The 25,402-nt window shown below is 44.7% G+C and overlaps 1 protein-coding gene across 4 annotated transcripts in view; it reads left to right on the plus strand.

The window, feature by feature from the left end:
- The window catches only part of PLCL2 (phospholipase C like 2), a 173,389-nt gene that overhangs the window by 92,553 nt on the left and 55,434 nt on the right, over positions 1 to 25,402 (plus strand). For 3 of the 4 annotated variants that reach the window (XM_036266269.1, XM_036266270.1, XM_036266273.1), the window contains exons 2-3: positions 5,503 to 7,989; positions 10,717 to 10,920. In XM_036266269.1, coding sequence (XP_036122162.1) covers positions 5,503 to 7,989; positions 10,717 to 10,920 — 2,691 coding nt within the window. Of the gene's footprint in view, positions 1 to 2,596; positions 2,616 to 5,502; positions 7,990 to 10,716; positions 10,921 to 25,402 lie in introns of those variants that run through there. The other variant, XM_036266271.1, reaches the window with a different exon arrangement.

Below are 25,402 nucleotides of genomic sequence, written 5' to 3' on the forward strand. Positions count from 1 at the left end.
ACTCTTTCTCCTGAGCTGTCCTGAAACTGTGAAGAACCAGTGCGACTCGGGGGAGGGGTAAGATTGTGAAGCGACTCTTCGGATTGTTGATATTTTCAGCTAAGAATTCACATTATGTGATTTGACTTGCATCCCTTTTGAAATGCAGTTTGATTTACCAGACGGTTATTAACAAAGTTATGTAACCACATTTTGAAATAGCTCTATAGTATAGGGAGTCAGAAGGCTTTATAATGTGCTGGATAAGGAATTACCATATACACAGTTGAGAAACACTGACAGTTTCCACGCTAAAGCAGGCCACTTAAGTGCCATTATTATAGATCATAAATTAAAATTCATTAGCATCAATATTTTCACTGGGATGTAAAGTAACACCAGTGTAGTTTCTAGGAGCTCAGTGCTTGCCATTAAGTCTTTCATTACTGGAGGAAACCGATGAATTTTATTGCAGTTTACATTGGACACAGATGTACATTATGGTTTTGTAAATTTACTTTGAGTAAATATTTCAATAGTGGTGAAAGTGTTTCTCCAAAAGAGTGATGTCAAAGGGTTTACTCATTGTCCCTGCTCTGCCTGCAGCTTTCGCCTGCAGGCCTGGGTCAGAAAGGCATCTCCTTCCACGGTCTTGCCCCTCTTCCAGGTACACCGCCCGCTGCTTGCTGCTTGGCTTCTGGTGGCGTACGGGGCAATTCTTGGTCCTCCTGGTCCGGTTTCAGTCTTAGGTTGTTCTGTGTACCTGGGCCTCAGAGATGGGGCCTTCTTAGCATTCTTGCCCTGCTCCCCAAGGCAGCCAGTCTCTGCTGCATCTGTGGTGCGCTTGGGCAGGAGACAGCTGTCTGCCTGTCTTCTGGTGGTAGCAGAGCTCCACTTTTATTGGCACAGGCTCTGGAGTCCAAGAGACCCTCTACCCCTTGGGGCAGGAGGTCCTGACCTGGCTGTAGAGGCAGATGGAGTTTGCTTCTCCCCTTTGCCTGGAGGAAGAGGGCTCGCTGCCCTGGCCCAAGTGGCTCAGGCTGTTGCTTCATGTGGGAGGACCTTTGGGGAGGTAGGCAGAGTTTCGTGCTGTCCCCTGGCAGCGTCACCTGCTGCATGCCTGTGCCCCAGAGAGGGGGCTCTCCCTTCTGCTCTGCACCCATTGTTTCTCAGGGCATCTGTGGAGACTTATAAATGAGTACAAACTCTCCCTCTCTGTGTCTGGGGCACCCAGTTACTCTAAACCATCAGTTTACCTGATAACTGATCATTCAACCCTGCTAGTCCACAGTTGACCTTTAGGAATTTCCTTGCAATTTTGGCTGATTTCTTTCTTACCTGTTCCCATGGTGGCCTCTTCCTCCCAGGCTCTGCTAAACAGAAATGTCTTCCTGTCTTGTCTCTCCGTAGAAGGGCTTGTCACTCTGGAGTCAGTTCTCTCGGTTGCCTTATGACCGCAGTCCTCTGGTGGGTACAAGAAAAGTTATGATTTTACAGATAGTCTGGCCTTTTCTTGTTAGAGTGCAAGTGACATTTCCTTCTGGCTTTCTGCAGTGTAAGCCATCATCTGAACTGGACTTGCCCCCGATTCGTGACTTAAGTCTTCCGTAGGTTCCTAAGCGGTTCGCAGATCTGAGCCCTCGCAGACTGCTTGCTGAACTTGGGCCGGGCTTAGCTTTCAGAATCAGTAGAGGGCGTCATGGAAGAGGAGATTCATGAGGAAAGTCATCCGTGGGCCAAGTAGCTTTCTGGTTTTCTTTCTTTCTTTTTTTTTTGCAATAAAGGATCTTCCACGTGACGGGAAAGCAGCATTTGACCATACCTAGCTTTTCTTCAAGTTATTTTATTCTTTCTTCAGTTCATCGGCTATTATAAAATGACCTTCAGAGTGACTGCTTTTGCTTCAGATCCTCTTTTATTTTATTTTTTCCTCATCTTGGACAGCACATCAAGGTTTTTAAGATGTGTGAAAAACCCGGCAAGGTAACCCTGATGTGCCCGGCATGACTTGCTCTTTCAGTTCGGAGTTAACCGCGGTTGAGCCGAGGAAGGGCCCGTGCTCCTTTAATGGGCCTCAAGTACTTCTGGGTTTTTTGTTTTGGTGGTAAGGTTAGAAATTTCTTTAACCCGGTGTTTCTCAATTCTCTTTAGTCCTAGACCCACTTCAATGAACATAAAGATCTCATATTCTTCTTTGATGCTATTTATAAATCAAAGTAAATAACTGGACCCGAAACAAAGGCGAAGGAGAAACGCTGCTTTGTTTTCACACCCCGTGCCTCCCCCAGTGTTAGGCCCCAGAATCACTGCCTGGACTCCTTCCCTGTTCTTGCCAGTGCGTCGAGTCTGCACACCGACTCATCATTTTCTCATGATGTTTGTGGAGAAGTAATCACACAGAAAATGGAAACAGATCAGTTTTGAAACACAAGAGCAGTGCAGCAGGACGCGGGAGGTGATTCCCGCCCCGCAGGACCGCAGCCCTCCGCGCGCCCCGCCGCAGCCGCCTCTCTCAGAGGTTTCCTGGGCTGCAGAGTAGGCCAGACCCGCCGGACCAGTGCCACCCACTTTGCTGCCTGCGGAGGACATGAGGCACACCTACGGCTCACCTCGCTTCGGGATGAGAATCGACGAAGGTGCCCACATTTGTGAAACTGCTACTACCTCTTAACTCTCCCAGGTGGTAGTTTCAGTGGCCAAAGGTAGTGACAAGCTTCGACTAAACAAAGTAGGCAGTCTTGTTAGAAATGTGTATGTTTTTCTTAGCCCATTTAGGTACGTGATCACTACTGGGTGGAAAAGTGAAAGCCAAGTGGATGCGCAGGCCTGGGAGAAAGGTTCTGGGAGTCAGGCACAGGGAGGGCCTGGGTGTCCTGCTACTGGCCCTCCGTTCTCCCCTCCCCACACCCCTGCTTCCGTCCTCTCCGTCCTTCCGTGTGGCAGTGGAGCCCAGCTTGCCTTCACCTCCCCCTGTGGCTCCCAGCCAGTGATTCCAGTCCAGCCCGTGATGAGCTCTTTCTGGTCTCTAAGCAAGCACACTCGCTATCAGTGTTTCCTAATAGCTTTATCTGCTGGCGAGCAAGGAGAAACAAGCCTTTTCGTCCGGGCCTCCGTGTGCTACGGAGAGGACAGGATGGTTCTAGGCAACAGCAGACAGGGGAAGAAGAGACAGGAAGTGTCTGGTAAGGGGAGTCCCTGCTATCATTAGGGTGACCACATGCTCATGTGTCTGCAATCGATGGTCGGAAGCCACCAATCGTTGCCTGGGCTGGCTTGTGAAAAGCAAGGCAATGTTTTTAAAGCTACAAGTATGGTGTTTAAGCTGCTGGCTTGTCCACAAATGTGTGTGTGTGTATGTGTGTGTGTTATTAACCTGCTCTGCAGCTTGGCTTTTTCCCTCTTAATAGCTAAGAAACCTATAAATTTAGATTATATAATTTGTAATACTTTAGAAAATGGTAGTAAATTTTTGGTCAGTGTATTTAAAATGACAGAATGAAAGATAACGATGTGGAAAAATGCTATCTATATTTCTAGTGGATAAATGGATGAGCGCCTCCATCTATCTTTGTGACTTATTTTTGCTAGTGGCACCTTTGGAGTATAATCGGTGAAGATTATAAAATTTCCTTAATTAGTATGTTGTCTTTATTAAAGGTAAGTGTTTTGTTTTTTAAAGATAAAGACAGCTTTCATTCTGAAAAACAAGCAATTTATACATTTGTTTCATGCCCTTATGCCTGGCTAGTTACAAATTTTATGCCAACTTGCTTGACTAGATAGAATGAAATCAGCACTTCAGGGATTTGGAGCAGCTATAATGCAATATATCTTATGGATACAATTACCACAGTTTTTATGTCTTTTACACTTTATTGTTCTGAGGATACAGTTGTAAAGAAATACCCCGCCTTGTGGCTTTTATGTTTTATCTTGACATTCAAATCACAAAAGCCTCTATGGTTCATTTTGAAACTTTGAGGGAAATGATACCCTTATGATTTAAAGTTTAAGTTTAATTACCTTCTGCAGATTGCTTTTGGAATATAGGTAGTCAAAAAGTAAAAGTGGTTTTAAATTTGAGACATAGAGAATAGTATAATTGCTTTTCAGAGATTTGATTCAAAAGATTGTCTCCAGAGCAGGAAAGTTAGAATCACCTTTGTATAATATTTTTCACGTGCTTTTCTTCATTGCTACAAAAGTTATGTAGTTCCCAACCTCCATCTCTCTTCCTTACTTATGAGTATAATGAATTTCTGAAAATTTATTACACATTTCATGCACCTCCTGTTTCAGATTAAAATTGTGAAAGGTGTTGTGAGGTCATTGGAGCAATTATTTTTTAAATAATAAAGACATCAGTATGTGAAAGTTCTTAAATCATTGTGGTGTTGACTCCTTAAGGTGGGCACCTTGTTCTGTTATGGAGGACAGCTGAGGTCGGTGTTACTGATGGCGTAACCTTCTTTAGAAAGAAATGCTGCCCGGAACTTTTTACTTGGCAGTGTCAGTGGTCTGTTAACATTGGAAGTACATAGGTGACACGTTCTGAGCATGAGCTTGGTGCACGGTGATAAGCTGTGATAAATCCGCTCTGGAGTTTTAGAAGCACCACCTCTGTACTTGTACGAGGCCCATACCCAGACTTAACATGGCCACTGCAGTAGACTCGTATCTATGGAATATGTGGGACCAGGAATAATCTAATAATCTAATATTAGACTTGGAAGGGCCAGGGATTTCTGCTCAGATTCCAGTGTCTGCTTATTTATTACATGGTTCCTACTGAGCTGGTTTTGGTCATTTGGTCTGCGTAGTTTCCAGAAATAGCCTAGACATCTTACTGAGTCTATGTGGTCAGGAAGTGGTTTTCAGACTTCAGTGTACATTCCCATCACCTAGAGTGTTGCCTAAAATGCAAATTCCTAGGTACCACCCCCTAGAGATCTGGTACCGTGAGAGTAGGAATCTGCATTTTAACCAGGTAACCCAGGAGATTCTGAGACAAGTGGTCTAGTGACAATACCTTGAGAAACACTCGGGTAGGAAATGCACGTACAAGCAGGGCCTGCTTCATGAGTATGTGACCTGTGCAACTGTGCAGGCCTCCCACTTGGAAGAGCCCTGCACACGGCTTAATGTTCTTCTGTCACCTTCTTGAAATTCTTCATAATTTTTGAGCGAGGAGTCTTGCATTTTCATTTTTCCTCGAGGCCCGCAAATTATGTAGCCAGCTCTCTGTACGAGAATGTATTGGGTGTTACTGAAATTGTGTTTCTTGGTACCCATGGATTGTAACTATTCAGTAATGATTTCTTCCTTGTTTGTGTTAGGCTGCAATGCCAAGGCCACTTCTAAGCTTAGGAGTCAACGAGTATCATTCATCATAGGACATGGGATAGGAAATCCTAATTGTAGGACTTTTTTTTCCCCTTAAGGAAATTAAATATTTATTCCTCATCTTGAACATAGAAACCTATGTTTACATTATTCTAATATACTACTTATTTTTCCTCCTAGGATGGTACAAAACAGAAAAGAGAGCGGAAGAAGACGGTCTCGTTCAGCAGCATGCCCACAGAGAAGAAGATCAGCAGTGCGAGCGACTGCATCAGCTCGATGGTTGAGGGTTCAGAACTCAAAAAGGTTCGCTCCAATTCCAGAATTTACCATCGGTACTTTTTACTGGATGCCGACATGCAGAGCCTGAGGTGGGAACCGTCGAAGAAGGATTCTGAGAAGGCCAAGATTGATATCAAATCTATCAAGGAAGTGAGAACAGGAAAAAACACAGACATATTCCGCAGTAATGGCATTTCTGACCAGATATCGGAAGATTGTGCATTTTCGGTCATCTATGGAGAGAATTATGAGTCACTTGATTTGGTTGCCAACTCGGCAGATGTTGCGAACATCTGGGTCACTGGACTGCGGTACCTAATTTCTTATGGAAAACATACTCTTGATATGTTAGAAAGTAGCCAAGACAACATGAGGACTTCTTGGGTTTCACAAATGTTTAGTGAAATCGATGTAGATAACCTTGGACACATAACCCTGTGTAATGCAGTGCAGTGCATCAGAAACCTCAATCCTGGCTTAAAAACCAGCAAAATTGAGCTTAAGTTCAAAGAATTGCACAAATCCAAGGACACAGCTGGTACTGAAGTCACAAAGGAAGAATTTGTTGAGGTTTTCCACGAGCTTTGTACTAGACCTGAAATCTATTTCCTTTTAGTTCAGTTTTCAAGCAATAAAGAATTCCTTGATACCAAGGACCTTATGATGTTTCTTGAGGCAGAGCAGGGTGTGGCGCACATAAATGAGGAAATAAGCCTTGAAATTATTCACAAATATGAGCCATCCAAAGAGGGCCAGGAAAAGGGCTGGCTATCCATAGACGGGTTCACTAATTACCTTATGTCACCTGACTGTTACATATTTGATCCAGAACATAAGAAAGTCTGTCAGGATATGAAGCAGCCTTTGTCTCATTACTTTATAAACTCATCTCATAATACATACTTGATAGAGGACCAGTTCCGAGGTCCCTCTGATATCACAGGATACATTCGCGCTCTCAAAATGGGTTGCCGGAGTGTTGAGTTAGACGTATGGGATGGGCCCGACAATGAACCTGTCATTTACACAGGCCACACCATGACCTCTCAGATAGTCTTCCGCAGTGTCATTGATATTATTAACAAGTATGCCTTCTTTGCTTCAGAGTACCCGCTCATCTTGTGTTTAGAAAACCACTGTTCTATCAAACAACAGAAGGTAATGGTTCAGCACATGAAGAAAATTTTAGGCGACAAGCTCTATACAACATCCCCCAATGTTGAGGAAACCTATCTACCCTCCCCAGATGTCCTGAAAGGGAAGATACTAATTAAAGCAAAGAAGCTGTCTTCCAGTTGCTCTGGAGTGGAAGGCGATGTTACTGATGAAGACGAAGGAGCAGAAATGTCTCAGAGGATGGGAAAAGAGAGCGTGGAGCAGCCCAGCAGCGTGCCTGTGAAGCGATTTCAGCTCTGCAAAGAACTGTCTGAACTGGTCAGCATCTGTAAGTCAGTCCAGTTCAAAGAATTTCAGGTGTCCTTCCAGGCTCAGAAGTACTGGGAAGTCTGTTCGTTTAACGAAGTGCTTGCCAGTAAATACGCCAATGAAAATCCAGGGGACTTTGTCAATTACAACAAACGCTTTCTTGCTAGGGTTTTTCCCAGCCCGATGAGGATTGACTCCAGTAACATGAACCCTCAAGATTTTTGGAAATGTGGCTGTCAGATCGTAGCCATGAACTTTCAGACGCCAGGACTGATGATGGACCTGAACATTGGCTGGTTCAGGCAGAACGGGAACTGCGGCTATGTCCTCCGGCCAGCCATCATGAGGGAGGAAGTCTCCTTCTTCAGCGCCAATACAAAAGACTCTGTCCCAGGAGTCTCACCTCAGCTTCTTCACATCAAAATCATCAGCGGGCAGAACTTTCCCAAACCCAAAGGGTCCGGTGCCAAAGGCGACGTGGTGGATCCTTATGTCTATGTCGAAATTCACGGGATCCCTGCCGACTGTGCAGAACAAAGGACAAAAACAGTGCACCAGAATGGAGATGCTCCCATCTTTGATGAAAGCTTTGAATTTCAGATCAACCTCCCGGAACTGGCCATGGTGAGATTTGTCGTGCTGGATGACGACTACATTGGGGATGAATTTATCGGTCAGTACACGATTCCCTTTGAATGTTTACAGACGGGCTACCGCCACGTCCCCCTGCAGTCGTTGACTGGAGAAGTCCTAGCACATGCCTCTTTGTTTGTCCACGTGGCCATTACCAACCGAAGAGGAGGAGGGAAACCTCATAAAAGGGGCCTTTCTGTGCGGAAAGGGAAGAAATCCAGGGAATATGCATCGTTGAGAACACTGTGGATTAAAATTGTCGATGAGGTGTTCAAGAATGCCCAGCCCCTCATACGGGATGCCACAGATCTGCGAGAGAACATGCAGGTACGTTCCTGTGTTTCAGTATTTAGTCAACGACTTTCCTTCTTAGTACATGCGCAGTTCATGAATAATCTGCTGGAGGGGTTTTTACAGTAGTGTGTTTGATTTTAAGTAATTTGTAATTCCAGTTGGCTGTTACAATGTTTACCACTAGTCTCACTTTTCCATCATTTAGATTTTGAAAGCCATGGTTGCTATTAAGAACATACTTGAATAAACCAGTCTCCTTATCTCACACACCACATCTTAGTTTCTTTTAATTAATGCTTAACAGTACCCCATTTTTTTTCTAGTAGTGTACATGGGGATCACTTTTTTTTTTGTTTTTGTTTTTTTTTAGTATTCCTTAGCTGGGACACAAATTGATGACCTATCAAAATAAAAGGGACGTGTTCCAGTCTGTTTTATGGAGCTGTTCTGGTGGGGAAGTAGCATGTTTTTAAATAAGTGGACGTGTTTGCATTTGAGCCTCCTCTTGATTTTAGAGGCTAGCTATTTAATTGTTTAAAAGACGTGGTGTGTGCATCAATTTGAAGTCAAATGATTACCAATGAACTATATAATAGCTAAAAGCAATCAATTAGGAATTATGTATGTAATTAAGGGTCGTCCACATGTCTGGCAGCATACTGGGGCCCATGAGTCATACAGAAGTGGGCAGCAGGGGCCCACCTCACAGGGATACCAGTCCTCAGCTGTCCTGGGGTGAGAAGTACCATGTGCATCACAGCTGTTCAGCGTGTGTTTATTAACTAAATACATATAATATATTAGCTGATTACATGTGCACGTGTGTATATACAGGGTGGGGCAAAAGTAGGTTTACAGCTGTGAGTACGAGAGTTTCTTCTTGTACTATTATTTATTAATTATTGTATTCTTTTCCTTCCAAACAAATGTAAGCCTACTTTTTCCCCACCCTGTATATAACTATGATAAGAATGCCACCAGCAAGTAGGACCTAAGAAAATGCGGTACATCTCACCCCTTTACCAATTCTGTGGGTACCTCAATAAAAAGACCTTCCCACAACAGAGAAATTTCATTCCCTTTCTTTCGAGGTAAAAGCACACCAGAAATGGGAAGGGCTTTTCCCTAGTTCTGAGGGTGGAAGGGCTTGGTAAACCCTGAGCTCTGAGCAGCCACATTGTTCCCTGTGGCTGCTGTTGTGCATGTGAGACAGCAGGCCCTCGAGGACCCGCCCGAGCTTGGGCAGCATCTTCCCAGAACCGTGTGTCTGCCCTGGACCCCACAGAGTATCACCTGGTGGTGATGTTCGGTGAGCGCCACGCACCGCCATGGGGCTGCAGCGGTGAACACAGAGAGGACGTTAGCTGGGGTGCGTTGTGGGAGGGGGATCCGCCCTAAGCAGGCGGGTGAACAGACCTCACAAGTGCAGGCACAGCAAGTGCTGTGAAGAAAACAAACAAGGTGTGAGAGTGGTGTGGAGACTGCACTCTGATGTGACACAAGTGATTTATTGTTGTAAGCAGTCAACACTGAAGTGCTTTTGAGCAGAATGACATATGGTTTGATGTCCATGTTCAAAGCGATATTAATAAACAGAAAATGCTTAAATGCAAAACTAAAGTGCTGCTCATGTCCAAAAACCCGGGGATTGAAGAGCGGAAGGCACAGGGTTTGGCAGGACCCCTCCCCCTGGCCACCATGCTCAGCCCAGATCAGGACCCAAGTGTGCCTAGAATAATAGCCTGACTCTTGATTGGCATGTACCTGTTTCTATGGAGTATAATGATTAAAAGCACAGGCCTCAACATCAACAGATTTGAGGTGAAATCTTGTCTCCTTCACTGACCAGCTGTGTGACCTTAGACAAGTAACAGAGAGAGGCATAGCGAGGCAGTGTCCTCATCCACAACATGGCTTGTGGGGAGGATTAACCTGTTAACCGAACGGGACGTATAAATACGTCAAACGTTGCATACAGCCAAAAGGGAATTCCAAGGGAATTCCCAGGGAATTCCCCGGTTAACAGGTTAAGAAGTGAGGTAATGTGTACCCAATGTGCCTACTGTCACCTTGCGTTTGGTAAGTGCTCAGAGAACGCCAGTGTGGCATTGTTCGGTGGTGGAATTTTCTCTAATGGGTATTTTAATGGCATACCTCTAGTGATTAGGAAGAAAAGGGGGGCATTGAGGTCCGTGGAGACAGTAAATAGAAAGGCCTTGGGTGACCAAGGTCCCCCACCGGGCAGACCTCACCATGAACTGCAGTATCCTCAGAGTTCGGTTTGGAACCAGCAGGTATAGACAGGTGAGGTAGATTCAGTTCCTGCCTCACAGATGTTCCTTTCCTTTTTGGCTGGCTGGCATACTTGATACTTATTTTAAGCCTGATTTCAATTTTTTTCTTAATCTGTACCTTTTTTGACGCAGACACCATTCTTTTTGTTTGCTCATAAGTGTGTGTCAGCCTCAGCCTTGCTCTGAACTTTAATCTGAACAAAGGCTTTGCTTGGAAAGAATTTACCTTGTTTGCATTTTCTGCAATTTTGATAAATTGGTATTACAAATCTCTATAACTGTATTTACTTTGTAAAATTACTAGTTTTTGCAGGATAAAATAATCATTAGCCAATTCTGTCATGACATTGCTAGCATCTGTTGTGCTAGGCACTTCAAGTATAATCATGTATATCAAATATAATATCCATGAGAAATTAAAACCCCTGGTCAATTACAGAGTGCCTCCTGTCTTTCCACTTCCCAGAACGCGGTGGCGTCCTTCAAGGAGCTATGTGGCCTCTCCTCTGTGGCCAACCTCATGCAGTGCATGTTGGCCGTGTCCCCCCGCTTTCTGGGGCCTGATAACACACCCCTGGTGGTCCTGAACCTCAGCGAGCAGTATCCCACCATGGAGTTGCAGGGAATCGTTCCCGAGGTTCTGAAGAAGATCGTAACAACTTACGACACGGTGAGTGGTGGTTGGCGTGGCCTGGCTGAGAGGGTGTCTGAAGGTAATGAAGGCTCTTGCTGGGGTGTGCTTTCCTACTTCATGCTGCTTTGACCCCCGTTGGAAAACGTGTTCTCCTGACCGGATTTGAAGTTCAGTGTTTTGGTATTGTTTTTAGAAAGCAGGATTCGGAGACTTTTGCCTCAGTTGGGTAATAGTTTGCTTTTCAAGAACTGTATCTGAATAGATTGGTAAAGGATACACTATTTACCACATAGATAGTAAAGAGTTTTGTGGGGTTTTTTTGTTTTTTTAATCTTCCCCTGCACCCAGCCACCGATTCATTCATTTTTTTGTTTTGTTTTGTTTTCATTTTTTAAACTGGTAAAGGTGAGAAATTTAATGTTTAGAAAAATACATGTTAAGTGCCCATAAGGGGCAGATGAGTCCATCACAGACTGTTCTGTGCAATGGTTTTCTTTCTAACAGCAGGTGCTCTGAGACACCTGTAATTTGTAATCAGCTGACCATTAATGAGGCATCCTCAGGAGACCTGGAACATTGCATATTGGCATGTACGGTGAATCTTGCATTTTATTAATCACATCCTGCTCTTATTGTACCTTTTGACTTATCATAACTCTGAGGGAGAGCTTAGTGGGTAAACTACACCCATTTTAAGCCCATAATGTAGTTGAAGCCATCAGAACTCCTGAGTGCTGACAGCTTCTCTCCAGCCTGTCAAGGTTAAGGTCGGCGGTGGACACTCCCCGCCCATGGCCAGGCTGCCGCCGTGTACTGTCCAGGCTCGGGGTTCAGGGGCCTCGCCGCCTCCACACTCAGTGTGCAAGCTAAGCCCACAAAGCACTAGGCGTCTTCCAATGTAGCTCGCTTGCCAGGGTCAAAACCAAAACAAGAGTGGTGTCATATACTCTACCAAAAACATTTTTAAGTATTTTATAAATTGATCTGAAAGCTGCAATTCAGAGGGATTTGCACAATTCACGGGAAAGAAAATAACATTGTAGGTCAGCGTTTCCCACAGTGTGTTGTGGGGACCTTGGTTTCTTAGGGTGTCAGTGAGCGTCGCGTGGGAGAAAAGGCTGCGTGGGAAGCAGTGGGGAAACACGGGTCTGAACCAAACTGATCGGACGTCTTCACTGAAGGCTTCTTGGCCGCATGTGCTGGCACAGGAGTTCCCGAGGGTGATGGGCACGGTATCGCCCTGTTTCACAAGTTGGCTTGGCCACGGGGTACGCTATCCAAAAACAAACTTTCTGAAGAACTTTTGTTCTTGATTTTCTTCACTTCTTGGAAGTACAAGTCAAAAGAATGGAATGTTTTAAACAGCTGATCAGTTCATACCTTCTCAAAGTGGTATCCTGGCTTTTTCGTAGGTTCTTACACAATAGCCACACGTTGTAGCAGATGCTTTTTTATCCCTGCTGTTTCCAGCTTAGAGTTCATGGTCATAGAAGAGCCATACGGGACTGAACACTGCACACTGCGGGCAGTCGAGAGCGTGTCAGTCAACCTGCAGAAGGAAGGAGGGCCAGGGGTACACACCTGACAGACACTGGGAGCAGCCACGTGCTGGGCCCTGTCCTCAGGGAATGTCCAGTCTCCTGGAATAACGGAGGCGGCTGGCCGTGAATCAGCACAGGAAGCTTATGCTGAGATTCCTGGGGGTGGGGGTGGCGGGAGTGGAAAAACAAGGAAAAGGGGTAAATGGTGGAAAAGTTTGGAGAGCTCTTCCATGCCATGACCCAGGCTACCCAGCTAGTTCCCAACTCTTTGAGTTTTATGTTTGTAAATGCTTTTTAAGCTTAAGCCACAAATAAAATCATTAGACATTTTACAGACCTATTTCACTGACCCAAATCTAACATGACTTAGCCCCCTTAGGTGTTTCACTGATAGCTGTGGCAGTCACGCAGGGACATGGCTTCAAGGGAACCTTTCGACGAGTGTCCTGCGAGTTGGGGTGCCCCGCGTAGGTGATGGCAGGGTGGTACCCACGACCTGGCTCAGAAGCTGAGGGCCGAGCCAGAGCAGAAGTGTGAGCACGGCTAGGTTCTTGGGCCTGGGTGCCAGTGCTTGTCCATCTGTCCTGTTATCACCTACGCGGGGCACCCACCACAGTGCTGGGCACAGGAATTGCTCAGCGTTCCTTAGTTCCCTGCCTCTTCCTCTTCCTCTTCCTGGGCTGGTGGATGATAACACTTATTATGTAGCTCTTATTTGCATACAACGTTAATGCGCATTGTTGTAGAAGTGATAAGACAGAATGTATTAGCTTGTTTAAGTTTTTTAAATTGTGAAATTACTCTTATGTGATGTTACTGGAAATAGCGGTGCTCCATTGTACCCCTAGCTTTATTGATTTCTTCTGTTTATAATCCCATCTGATAGATTAAGCTATAGAATATTTAAAATCAATTCAAATGATTGTGATTTGAATTTTAAAAATTGTAATTTTGCTACAGCAATATTATAGCTCCTGTGATAGTTTACAGTCCTTTTTTTAGCGACTTAATGGTTTCTCACCCTGTGACAGTGGTTAAGTATTGATGAGAAATGTACTGTGGTCTGCACAGCCTGTAACTTTAAATATAGCTCTTTATTTTTTTATGTTCTGTTGAACTTAACACAAAGTTAACCTTAGAAGTAGGATCTTACTTCATTTTGTTGACTTCCCATTTATAATCTGAAGACTTCAGATGAGAAGTAAGGGTGGTTTAAGAAATCCGCCGGGACTCCTGTGCCACTGCAGGTTGGCACTGCCAAGGCTTGGCTGCCAGTGAGGACAGGGCCTGGCGTCTCTTAAGGGTGCCCAGCTACGTACCAGTGCTGTCAAGGTTGTGATGGCTTGTCGGTGTCTGACCTCTGCTTATAAACCAGCGTGTCAGAAGTGTGCCAGTGTCTGTGAGGAAAGAGGCCGCGAGAAGGAACCGAAGGTGCGATGTGAACGTGGGAGCCCGTGTGCCACACACCCCGGTTTTCCTGGACGGGCCCTGTTGATACACCTGTTGTCCCAGCATAATTATTGATAATTCTCATTTACCTGTTAAAAATACGTATCTCTATTTAGATAATTAGTTGTATGGTTGCCATGCCTGTGGCCCCTTAATTTTTCTAATGGCTCCTGTGATTACTACCAACAAACAGATCTTCAAAACTGCCCCAGTTGTGGTTTTACCCTTTTGTGATACCTTGTGGTCCGGGGAGTGGGGAGGTTTGGGCCTGGGACCTAGTTCATTCAGGAAGGCAGGTGTCAGAGCCATTCTGGGGTAGAGGGTACAGACACCTTCATAGAAAGACACATGGGGGAAGCTGTTAAAAACAGGGACTGGACTGGGATGGAGAGTGAGAATGACCATGTGTTGTCAGACAAATAAGACTTTGCCTCCCTTGAGGAGTTTCCAATTTAATAGAAGAGATGAAGAGTATTCACAGGTAGTAAGATGATGGATGACTTGACTGACATATTTAAAAACATGTATGCACATTATTTGGCTGTTCATGGGGGAGAGAATGGTCAATTTCAGGTTTAGGGATTAGGAAGACTTCAAGGCTTTTGAGCTAGATCTTTAAGAATGAGTCAGATTTTAACAGGTGAAGATAGGAAGGAGGCTGTCGCGAGCTGACTTAACAGGGTGCAGTGAACTTAGAAATGGGAAGCACGTGTTTTGGGAAATCCATGTTTGGACCCGGGCAGTTCTTGCACATTTTTGAACAGTGCAAGGTCATGCTCAGCATCAGGTACTGTGGACTCTGGGAGGGTTGGAGTGAAAAATCTCAGAGACCACCTTTCATTTGGAGATGAAGAAATGGAAGCCATGTGGTACATCAAATTAATGGCAGAACCAGGATCCCCTCTAGTAGTCTCTCTGTCCATTTTTTCCCCCTGCAATTCAGATCAGGAAAGTTAGCCATGTGTGCTGTATAGATGAATGATCAATATACCAATCAAGCCCAGATATTTTTAATAATAGTAATCTAAAATTGTTTGTGTGGAGCTCTTGAGGTCATAGGTACCTTGTCTCTGATTCTTGCTCCCTAAGAAAGTGGAAAATAATCCATTATGCACACTTTAGTATATATTAAAAGGCAGATTCAGTGAGCTTAAAATAAGGAAGACTGTAATTAATAGACCAAATTCTGCTCAAAGAAATCTGATTATAAATATTTGAATATCACTATTGCTTCAGAAAACAGAAAATTTGGCTTAAAATGTATGTAAATGCACTTGAATGTGCCCACTGCTTACAGTCAGATATCAAGATTGAGCTTGTTCCTCGTGTAATTAAAAGCTGGTGGGAGGAAAGACCGATTATGTAACCTGACTTTAAGAGACCTTAGTAAGCCCTAGTCAGTGTGGCTTAGTGGTTAGAGTGTCGGCCTAGGGACCGAAAGGTCAAAGGCACACACCTGGGTTGCTGGTTCAATTCCCGGCCCTGGTCAGGGCGCATGGCAGGAGGGAACCAATTGATGTGTCTCTCTGTCTCTCTCTCCCCCACCCTCTCCTCTACTCTCTCTAAAAATCAGTGGAAAAAATATCCTCAGGTGAGTGTTAACCAAAAAAAAAAAAAAAAGGTCCCAGTGACTGCCGGATATTCTGTGTGACACACAGAGCTCCGCAGACTGGATCTGCACTGGCGTCTCGGCCGTACCCCCTCTCCCATCGGTGTCAGCGTCTGATTCATCATCTCAAAACTGAAGTGGTTTTTACCATCCTTTCAGTGTTCATGGAAGCATAACTCAGCTCGAGCTATCTTTGTCTGTTGGTTTTAGATCTATACTAACAGAGACCAAGGAGTCCATATTATTCTTCTGTAGAGAGAGAACATTGCAGATTTAAATATTTTGTGAAGTATGACATAAAAAGCAAGTTCTCTTTAAAAGTGTTTTCATTGGACTTTGAGGACAGTTCTGTAAGTGAAATAAGTCGGACACAGAAGAATAAGCTCGATTCTACTCTGTAAGCTGTCTAAAACAGTCAAATTCATAAAGTCAGAGGCGGGAATGGTAGTTACCAGGGGCTGGGGGCCGGGGTAGGGTTGGGGTTAGGGAGTTCTTAATCAATAGGCACAAAGTGAGGTGAATAGACTCTGGAAACGGGTGAATGACAGTGTACCTATAGTCAACAGTAATGTGTTGTACACTGAAAATTTGTTAAGAGGGTAGAGCTCATGTTAAGTATTCTCACTGTAAAATTTTTTTAAAAGAAAAATCTAGTTTTTTTTTCTTGATTTTGCTATAATTTTTATGTACTGTGGGATATGCTTTAGTCATTGTAATTAAATTGAAGATGTGATTCAACCTAAGTTGTAGAGAGTGAAAAGGAGAGAAGGGGAGAGTAAAGGACCCGATACCCTCCTCTGTAGTGGGCAGTCCGGTGTCCCCTGTGCAGCGGTGGACGCCAGGGCAGCCGCCGTCTGTTCAGAGATCAGACAGGAATCATTCTTATCATTGCAGTTTCTTTGTCCTCTGGGGAATCCATGTATCCTCGAGAACAGGTTTTTTTAATGTCAAAAGGAATAATAAGATGCTTTGTGTAAGAGGATGTTATTTCCTCTCTGTGGATTTTTTTTTATATAGAAGTTACTGTCTCTTCGAACTCATAACTAAATATTCCTTAAATAGAAACAAGATTCTTGCAATCAAATACGCGAAATGGAGGATTTTTTTCTTACAGACATGTTGGTAGCCAGCATGTGGCACCAGGAACACTCTGCTTTGTGTTGCCGGTGTGGATTCATGTGTTTTGTCTTGCCGCTGCGCCACACACTGGAGAAATAAATCACACTTCATAATTAATGCAGCCTGTCCATCTGGACCCAGCCAGAGGTGATCTGTAATAAGGTTATTATTGATCTCCATCATCTCTGCGACTCCTTCTGCGACTCTCCTGCCTCAGAACTTGACATTAAAGCTTCTTCTAATTGAAGGCGTCAACTTTCCCAACTTTCGTAACTATAAAATAAAAGGCAAGATAGAATATTATGCATTGGAATAAGACTGAGCTAAAATAGAAAAGTAGGAAGAGAGCATGTACTCTGCTACAGAGAGAAGAGTGGAATTCCAAAGGCTGTCGCTTCATTTCATGACAGGGGAGGTCCAGCCAGTGGCGTTTCCAAAAGCAGTTTCTCTGGAGCCGTCAAAATCCTGCAGTGGAGCCACTCCAGAATGGCTGGCAAGCCAGTGGAAGAGGAAAAGAAATGTTTAAAGAATGTGATGATAGCATCACATGTATCATCGGATCAGATAGAGCAGGCTGCCTCTCAGTAATTAGATCGGGGAGCTTTGGACACTTTTGGAAGGTAGTCCTTCAGCGTGAGCACATCGTGATGATTATAAGACTTCATTTCTGATCCAGTTGTCTAGTTGTACATGTCTCTGCAGAAACCAGTGAGGAACACACACACACACACACACACACACACACACACACACTCAATCAATTCGAAGCTATGAACAGTTGGGGAAAGAGGAGCATTTTAGGGGCTGGCAGTCCTCTTGGAAGATGCTTCATCATATAGCCATTTTCCAAATTTAATCTAATACTCAGTTCCAAGATATCTGGGAGGACAGAGATGAAAATCTCAGTGGGGGTCAACATGTTGTCTGATGGTGTCTTCAGACAAGAAATGATTCATTGTATTAAGCCACTGTATCACCTGTCACATTAAGTCCGATTGGAGTTTTCTAAGTAAGCTAGAACATAACAACTAGGCACTGTTGTTGGTAAATAAGAAATGGGAGCCTACTGTTGGATCCCTTCAGCTTTGGGGTAGATTTCATTTGAACCAAAGCCAGCTGGGGAACTCTTATGGTACAGTGTTTTGGGCACATGTGCTTGGTGGGATCTCTACTGTTTTGCTTTTTTTGTTGAGAGCTTTTCTATTGCTTTTTAAAGGGTTAGAGCAAGCTTGAGTATTTTCAAATATGTTATTTCCCCGAATCTAGAAGAAAATATGTAGAAACTATATCTAAATCCTAAAGCTCCAGGAAAGTTAGGGAACTTCTTCCTAAACCTGTGTTTTATGTGGAAGAACAGCGCTGCGTCTCTGATAAAATAAGACTATTGAGGGATTGTAGCCTGTTTCTGTGCGGGAGCAGAGGACTTACTCTTCCGTTCCCACCAACTTCCACGCTGAACATGGGGTTTTGCTCTCGTGTAATTCCTTCAGAGCTTATGTTCGATATATTCTCTTCTTTGACTGCAAGTATTTTGCTTTTGTTTCTGCAGTGGCTGAAGATTTGTTTGCATGAGTTGTTGCTAAGTTCTTTCTGTCAAGGACCCCTATAGGAAATGAAAAAAATATAAAGATGGGACCATATACACCTTTAAGATTCTGGTTTTTCTCTATAAATAATACACTCAGTTCTTTTGGTCAGTCACAATAAGTACTGGCAACTTTTCAAAGCTGTGAGGAAGTGTTTGGCTTCCTTCTCCTAGTTTACTCACTGACTTTCTGTCTCCGTTGGACTTTGAACAAATCCACTTGAATGGAGCAGGCAGGCTGTCTCTCCGCCCTGTGGCACCATCCTAACACCACCCTCATCACCTTCTGTCCCTGGGGCAGAGTTTGAGTTCAGAATTCACACTCAACTCAGATGGCAAAGAAAATGTAGCTTTTCTATCTCTCTCAGAGAAAGGTGAACATTCCTAAGTTTTAGTTCAGTTTGGTAAACATGAGCTATTGCATTAATTTACATTATCTTACATTATCCAGTTTAGACTGTAAATGCTCAGCTCTTCAGGAAAAAGGCTCAATCTCTCTGACTTTCTTTCCCTCTGGTTGCCTGGAGGGGAATGGGCACAGGTCTTCTCTCTGTGTCCTTAGGGAAGCTCCCCGTCCTCCCCCTCGCTCCCCATTCGCCTGAGTGTGTCACTCAGGCCTGCCCCGTGGCCTTCCCACTTCTCCCCTGTCCCGGAGCTGCGAGCCCGTGAGCTCTCGCCAGCCTGGGAGCTGGAAGGGCAGTTGTCTCCACTGGAGAAGACGAGGCTCCGCGGTTGACTTATGATATGTTAAAATAATTTACAAAGTAGTTTCTCCTTGACAGATCCTTCCTTTCAAGCCTGTGTTTTTGGTGGGAACCTGAATGAAAATCTAATTTGACCTTTAAATCTGAGAAGTGTCTTTGCTTTTGTAAGGTAGCTACTCTTCCTCCAGGCTCTGAAACTCGCTGTTTGAATAGGTGGAAAGCCCCCAGGGCAAAACGATTTCTAAAATATGGAGATACATGGGGGGAGCTTTACACTGTCCCCATTACGCCTGTTACTGCTGTAGCCACTGAGTGACAGCATCCCCTCCCCCTGCACTTACCTTGTAGATGGCCCTAAAGACAGGCTTCCTGAAATACCCACTAGAGAAAGACCTGGGTGTCCCAGAGAGGAGCCAGGAGGTAGAGTTAGAAGCAGGATGTGACAGCTTTCAGAACTAGACCAGCTCAGTGGATTATTTCATGATCATCAAGAGAAATAGAGACAGACGGTTGTCTATTACCTTGACTGTTGTTAGGTGAGGAATGTTCCTAGACTCCTAGAGCATCTTGGAACAGGGGCATCCCTTCGGTGTGTTTGGATAGATGAAGAATTTATGTTAAATGTAATAATCGCCAACAAAGGAAAAAGAGGGGAAATAGCTTTAAGGGCCTGAACCACATGCATGTATTCCTCTAGCAATTAATGTTTTCCAGAATCAACATTTTTTATTTGCTCCTGAAACAGGCATCAAACATGGTCACTACTGTCCCGCCCTTTAAAAATACAAATGTTGTGGCACGACAGAGTCAAAGAAAGACCACTAGAGGATTAAAGTCCAAATAAGAGCCGTTTATGAGCCGGCCCGCGTCTGATTCCGAACACCCCTGTGACAGGGTTTTTGGAATCAGCCCCGATATGCTTTATTACATGCCTTTTATGCCTTACAGCAAAAGTTTAAGAAAATAGGATCTTCTTGATATAATGCCCAGGGCTACAACAATGCTGTATAGAATTAGTTTGCCTTGTGGATGACAGGGACACCCAGGAACACCCAGGCACACTCAGGCACACCCAGGCATTTCAAGGTACATTGGGTCACACTTAGCCCTGAGCTGCACAAACACAATACAAGCCCAATTCCTTGAGATTGTGGGGGAGGTCGAGTCTCTGACTCAAGACCTCTAGGCTCTGTGGACTCTGTCAGACATGTAGCCGGCTCCCAACCAAGAGGTTCAGGGGGTCTTTGCAAAACAGGTTCAGCTAGAGATCACACAGTGACTTTCCCAATCGTCAGTTATGGAGCTATAAACAAGTCAGCACAGTAATTTACCAATTATCAATTATGGAGTTATAAACATGCTAGCACACAAAGATTCGACAGCATCCAGAATCATTTGACATTAACAGTTGAAATCATTTCAGAAGTGTCCGCAGAATAGCATCATCTCTACATGTAGTTTTGGGGACGTGATTGTCTTCCTTGACGGAAATCCATTTCAAACAGAGAGGTGATGATCAGACAGACACAAAGCGCCTAATTGGCTTTCAGGGTGAGATAATTTGTATGTCTTTATGCAGCTTGAGTTCCCAGTCCTTTCAGATTCACAAAAATGAAGATTAGCTGACCTAGAACATGCATTTCTTCGCTCACTGATGCATTCAGCCTGCTTTTCCTCTGAAAGTCCTGGCTTGCTCTCACCTTGGACCCGGGGGAGGACTGAGTCTCTCCCCGACCCTGTGTGTCTTGGCTGTGCCAGCATGTGCTGGCTGCGTTGAAAGAGAAATCGATGTATTTATCTCCATCGCTGTGAGCTTACAGAGACTGGGATAAAACTTTGAAGCCCCAGGTACCCTCTGGGAACACGCCATTGGAGGAACCAGTAAACGCACCTTCACCTTTAACTTAGTTTTCCTACGAGGGGCAGTTTTTGACCAGATGGGGAGCTGGGGATGTGAAGCCCAGAGAGCGATTCTACATTTCACATGGAAAGGTGGCTGCCTTCACCATCTGAGCCTGCTATTTGCCCTGGTGTCTGGCTCCATGTGGGCTTCAGGAAGCTCTCCAGCTAGTGAAATGGAGATAATTTGCCTAAGTGATTATTTTAACTGTGCTGGCTTCAAAGTGCTGGCTGCCAGTTAGCCAGTAAGAATCGCAAATGTGAAGTGTTTTTTCAGAAGTATTTTTTGTTAAAGATTCATCAAAAGGATGAATTGTTTAATATTTTATTGTGTTCCATTGTTGCACATATTCAGGTTAGAGTTTGGAAAGCATGTAAGTTGCAGCGATAATGTAATTTCATTGTTTAGGATGTTGATGTTCTCTGTACCATTCCTGACTTTATAAATGCAGGACCTATTCATCACAGATTAACTCAATTTGTAGCCGCCCATCCTCATGCGGTTTAGAAAGGCATATGCTTTTCCATTTACAAAGGCGGCAGTGTTGCAAGTCCATTTGGAGTTGAATGGAAAAGATTGAAATTACATTAGATACATGTATAAAATTGTCCGTGATGGCATATAGATCGGTTTGTAAATGCGATGATGAGCTAGCTCTTCTGTTTTCGCGGACACATATTCTTTGGATGTGCAATCACATTTTTAGAAGACAACTCTAAGAAATGGGATCATTTGGATGGAATCACCTTCATAAACTAAAGCTATTGAAATAACCCAGTTTATATGAAAAATCATGCATTTCAGAATTGTTTTTGAGGAAATGTAATGGTAGGCTTGAGCCACCTTCTGGCATCTTTTCTTAGGCTACACTCATTTCTGATCTTTTCTCCTGTCTGTCATGGTCTTGTCATGCACTGGGAAAAAAAATTGTAAAGGTGTTTTTCTACAGCCTAGTGAATAATGAGGCAGCGATTTTTCTCCGCAGCTGGACATATTCCTATAAATAACGTCTGGCACAGTGTAAGCTTTGAAGCCAGTTTTGCCGACACGTCACGTTTGGCCTCGTGTTCACAAGGCTGAAAAACTTCAGCACGGGCTGTGGATTCCTTGTTCCTTGTTTTTGCTTCGGTGGGAAGGCTCGCCCTTGGCCTGCCCAGCCTCCCTAACCAGCACGTGCTGGGTGGTGGCTTCCCTCTGCATGGTCACTGCTCGCTCTCGGCGGGGACTGCAGGAACTGTCCCTTGGCTTCCTATTTCAGCAGCTAGTATTTCTCATTCTCTTCACTTATATTCCCCCAGACTGCTGTGAAGTAATTAATGCCACTCACCCCACTAAAATAACCACCTTTAATACCAGAAACCTGATTTTACTACCACATGAATTTATCAGGAATAAAAATAACACTTAATAATGGCTTTAAAGTCTTTTCTAACTTAATTAGTGCATTTTAATTCTGAGCCATAAAAAATGACTCTCACAGTAAACTCAGTGGGTGGACAATAAGATGTGCTAAGATTTAAGTTTAACTCTACAAGCTTAATTACCAGTTAACTTAAAAATAGCATGTTAAATAGTTTAAAATATTTATTTCCTGACTACATTTAGTATTAGTCAAATCATTAGGGCTAAATGATACAGATTTTTACATGGAGATTTTATATAGGAGATCCTTTACCTACCTGTAGAAGTCTTTCGTTCAATTTTGATTGATAATTCAACTTTGAAATCAGTGTTGATCGCTCTAGTTTTCTTTATACTTGTTACCCTTGTACACTGGAGAGTGATCAAATGGAGTTATACCATCATTTATGTCATTTTATAGCACAAACTAATTTTAACTTTTAAATCAGTTACCTGGCAGCAAAAGCAAAACAAGAAAACCTATCTTTGTGAATACAAATGGCTATTTGAGTATTTAGCTAAATGTAACTGGGAAGGTACTTAGTCATTTTTAGTTGATTTCCTACTACTGAGCCCTGTATTTCATGTGGGTATGTGGAAGTCTTTAACCAATGTTAGGATTCTCCATAACCAATTTTTTCTTTGCTTACATATATCACAGAATATGTTTATTCTTTTAAAATACTAACTGCACTTGCTTTTTCCTGATCTCTTCTACAATGTACTTACAGTATATCAAACCGACTATAGTGTCACCAAACGATGCGTGGCATAAGATGTTAGAGTAGGGGTTAGGAAATGGTGCCTAAGGGCCAACCTGGGGATCCCCTTTCTATGGTCTACAAGCTAAGAATTTTTTTGCATGTTAAACAATTGGAAAAAAACAAACAAAAAAAAGTATTTCATGACATGAAAACATCATGAAATTCAAATCTCAGCGCCCATGAGCGAAGTTCTGTCAGAGCACAGCCACAGCCATTGCACATGCTCCGTGCCGGCTTTCCCGCTGGGCGGCAGAGCCCCGTAGCTGCAGCAGACGCCGAGCCTGGAGTGGCACGTCTGCTCCCTCGGCAGAGAGGGCCAGCTCCGCAAAGGGGGCCCGGAGCAAGTCTTTAGGGTTTCCTTCAATGCACTGGTTTCCAGATTCACTTTTGCCAGCTTAAATTACTATTTTTAAGATTTTTTTCCCCCTAAAATAATGTACTCAGTGCATTTTGAATTTTGATCCATAAGAACATCATTCTACTTGTTAACCCCTGAGGAGGAGAGGGCTACAGCCACTGAGTACTCCTGTCCTGGGGAACACAATGAGCCCCCCAAAGCAGTAATCCTAATTGTTAGCATTTTGATGGCCGGCCACCTACAGACACTGGAGGCGAAACCAGAGGAGGAAAGCCGTGATGATGCAGTTCGCCCCGACTTCTTCCTGTGCGCACGAGGCAAGCACGCTGTCGGTAGGGTTGTGTTACAATCCAGTGAAGTTGGTAACTAACTTCACTTATGTTTAGTGCGCTGCATAATCACGGTTGTGCTGCTAGGTAAGAAGGCTTTGAAAATGAGCCACAGGCCCTGACCGGTTTGGCTCAGCGGTTAGAGCCTCGGCCCTCGGCCCAAAGGGTCACGGGTTTGATTCTGGTCAAGGGCACGTACCTGGGTTGCAGGTTCAATCGATGCCTCTCTCTCCCCCTCCCCCTCACCTCTCTCTCTCTTTCTCTCCCTCTCCCTCCCTTCCACCTGTCTGAAAATCAATGGAAAAATATCCTCGGTTGAGGATTAATAACAACAACAACAACAATAATAAATCTCGCTAAAATAGGTCTTGTTGGAGAGGGGATGGGTTGGGTGGAGAAAGGGGAATTGGGTGGAGGTGCTGCATCTTCTAAACACCCCTAGTTTCCTCTCACCCTCCCCAACAGCCGGGGTGGGGGGCTTTCTCTCAGATTGTAACATTCAGGCAGTGCTAACCACATTCTATTTAAAGCTGTCTTGTAAGGGGCGGGATGAGAAAAGGTGCTAGAGGCGGAGACCAACCTGTGAGGCCCTCTCCCACCAGGAGTTGGGGAGGCTGCTCTGAAGCCCCTCTGCGGGCCATCTCCACACCCTGCTACCCTTCATGCTATTCATGTCCTTCTTACACTCACTGCAACTTGCAATTACACATTCATTGGTTTGATTCTTTGTGGTAAGATACCTCTCTCCCCCTCCTCCAAATCTGAGCCCCCCGGTGGCAGGGACAGTGTTGGCCTGTTCAGCACGGTGTTCTCACCACACAGCAGGCACTGAAAATACATGCATGAGTGAATGAGTGGAAGTGGCCCTGATCTCCACGACAGATTTCAGGAGTGCTTTCTACCACGTATCGCCATCCCAGAGTGCCTCCATTTCCGTGCGCTGACTGCTTGGTGTCATCACAAATAGCCATGCTTGGAAGGGCTGGATTTGGGGGCTGGCGAGGATGTGGCTTGTGGAGCGGCAGCTCTCCAGTCTAGTCTAGATGGCAGCACTCCTGCCCCAAGGCACCGAGTGGTGGCTCTGCCAGTCCAGGAAGAGGAGGGTACCACCAGCTACTTGGGGGGAGGGTGGGGCCGAGGCAGAAGGGGCTGGGTCTGGAACAGGTGGGAGGACGGCAGGTATGAGGGTCCCAGCTCCCCAGGTCATTTACCTCTGCCCTCGATTCTCCCTCCATTCACCAGGGAATTCTTTGCCCCGTCTGAAATTCCTACTTGACAATGGATGTGAGCTGGTAAGGAAACAGAGCAGGCTGAGAAACAGGGAGGAGGAGGAGGAAGTGAGGCTCCTTGTTCACCTGGCCATGGAGGAGCCAGGTGCAGGGCAGTCACCATGAGACGGGAACACCCTCACGTATGTGTAGTGTTTTATGATTTCCAAATCATGCTCATAGATGGGTTGTCATATGAGCTAGTAGGTGGGCACAGGCTCCTGGTGGGCCGAGCAGAGAAGTCCTTGAATGCCAGACAGCGACCTTTCCTCAATTGTGTACCCGCTCATCTCTGACACTGACCGGGCCCTGGTGAACAGCCACACCACACTCCTGTGCTCCTGGGGGAAGAAACCCCGAACCCCACAATACCCACCGGCTCCAACCTCATCTCGGGAAGTCCTTGTCTTCGTCATCTCACGGGCCATCCTGAGCTGACTGCCAGGGCAAGTGGCGCCCAACAGGGCGTGTTGCCAAGGCCCATGTCAGTC

Source organism: Molossus molossus, unplaced genomic scaffold (genome assembly GCF_014108415.1).
Source record: "Molossus molossus isolate mMolMol1 unplaced genomic scaffold, mMolMol1.p scaffold_m16_p_18, whole genome shotgun sequence".
NCBI classification, from domain to species: domain Eukaryota; kingdom Metazoa; phylum Chordata; class Mammalia; order Chiroptera; family Molossidae; genus Molossus; species Molossus molossus.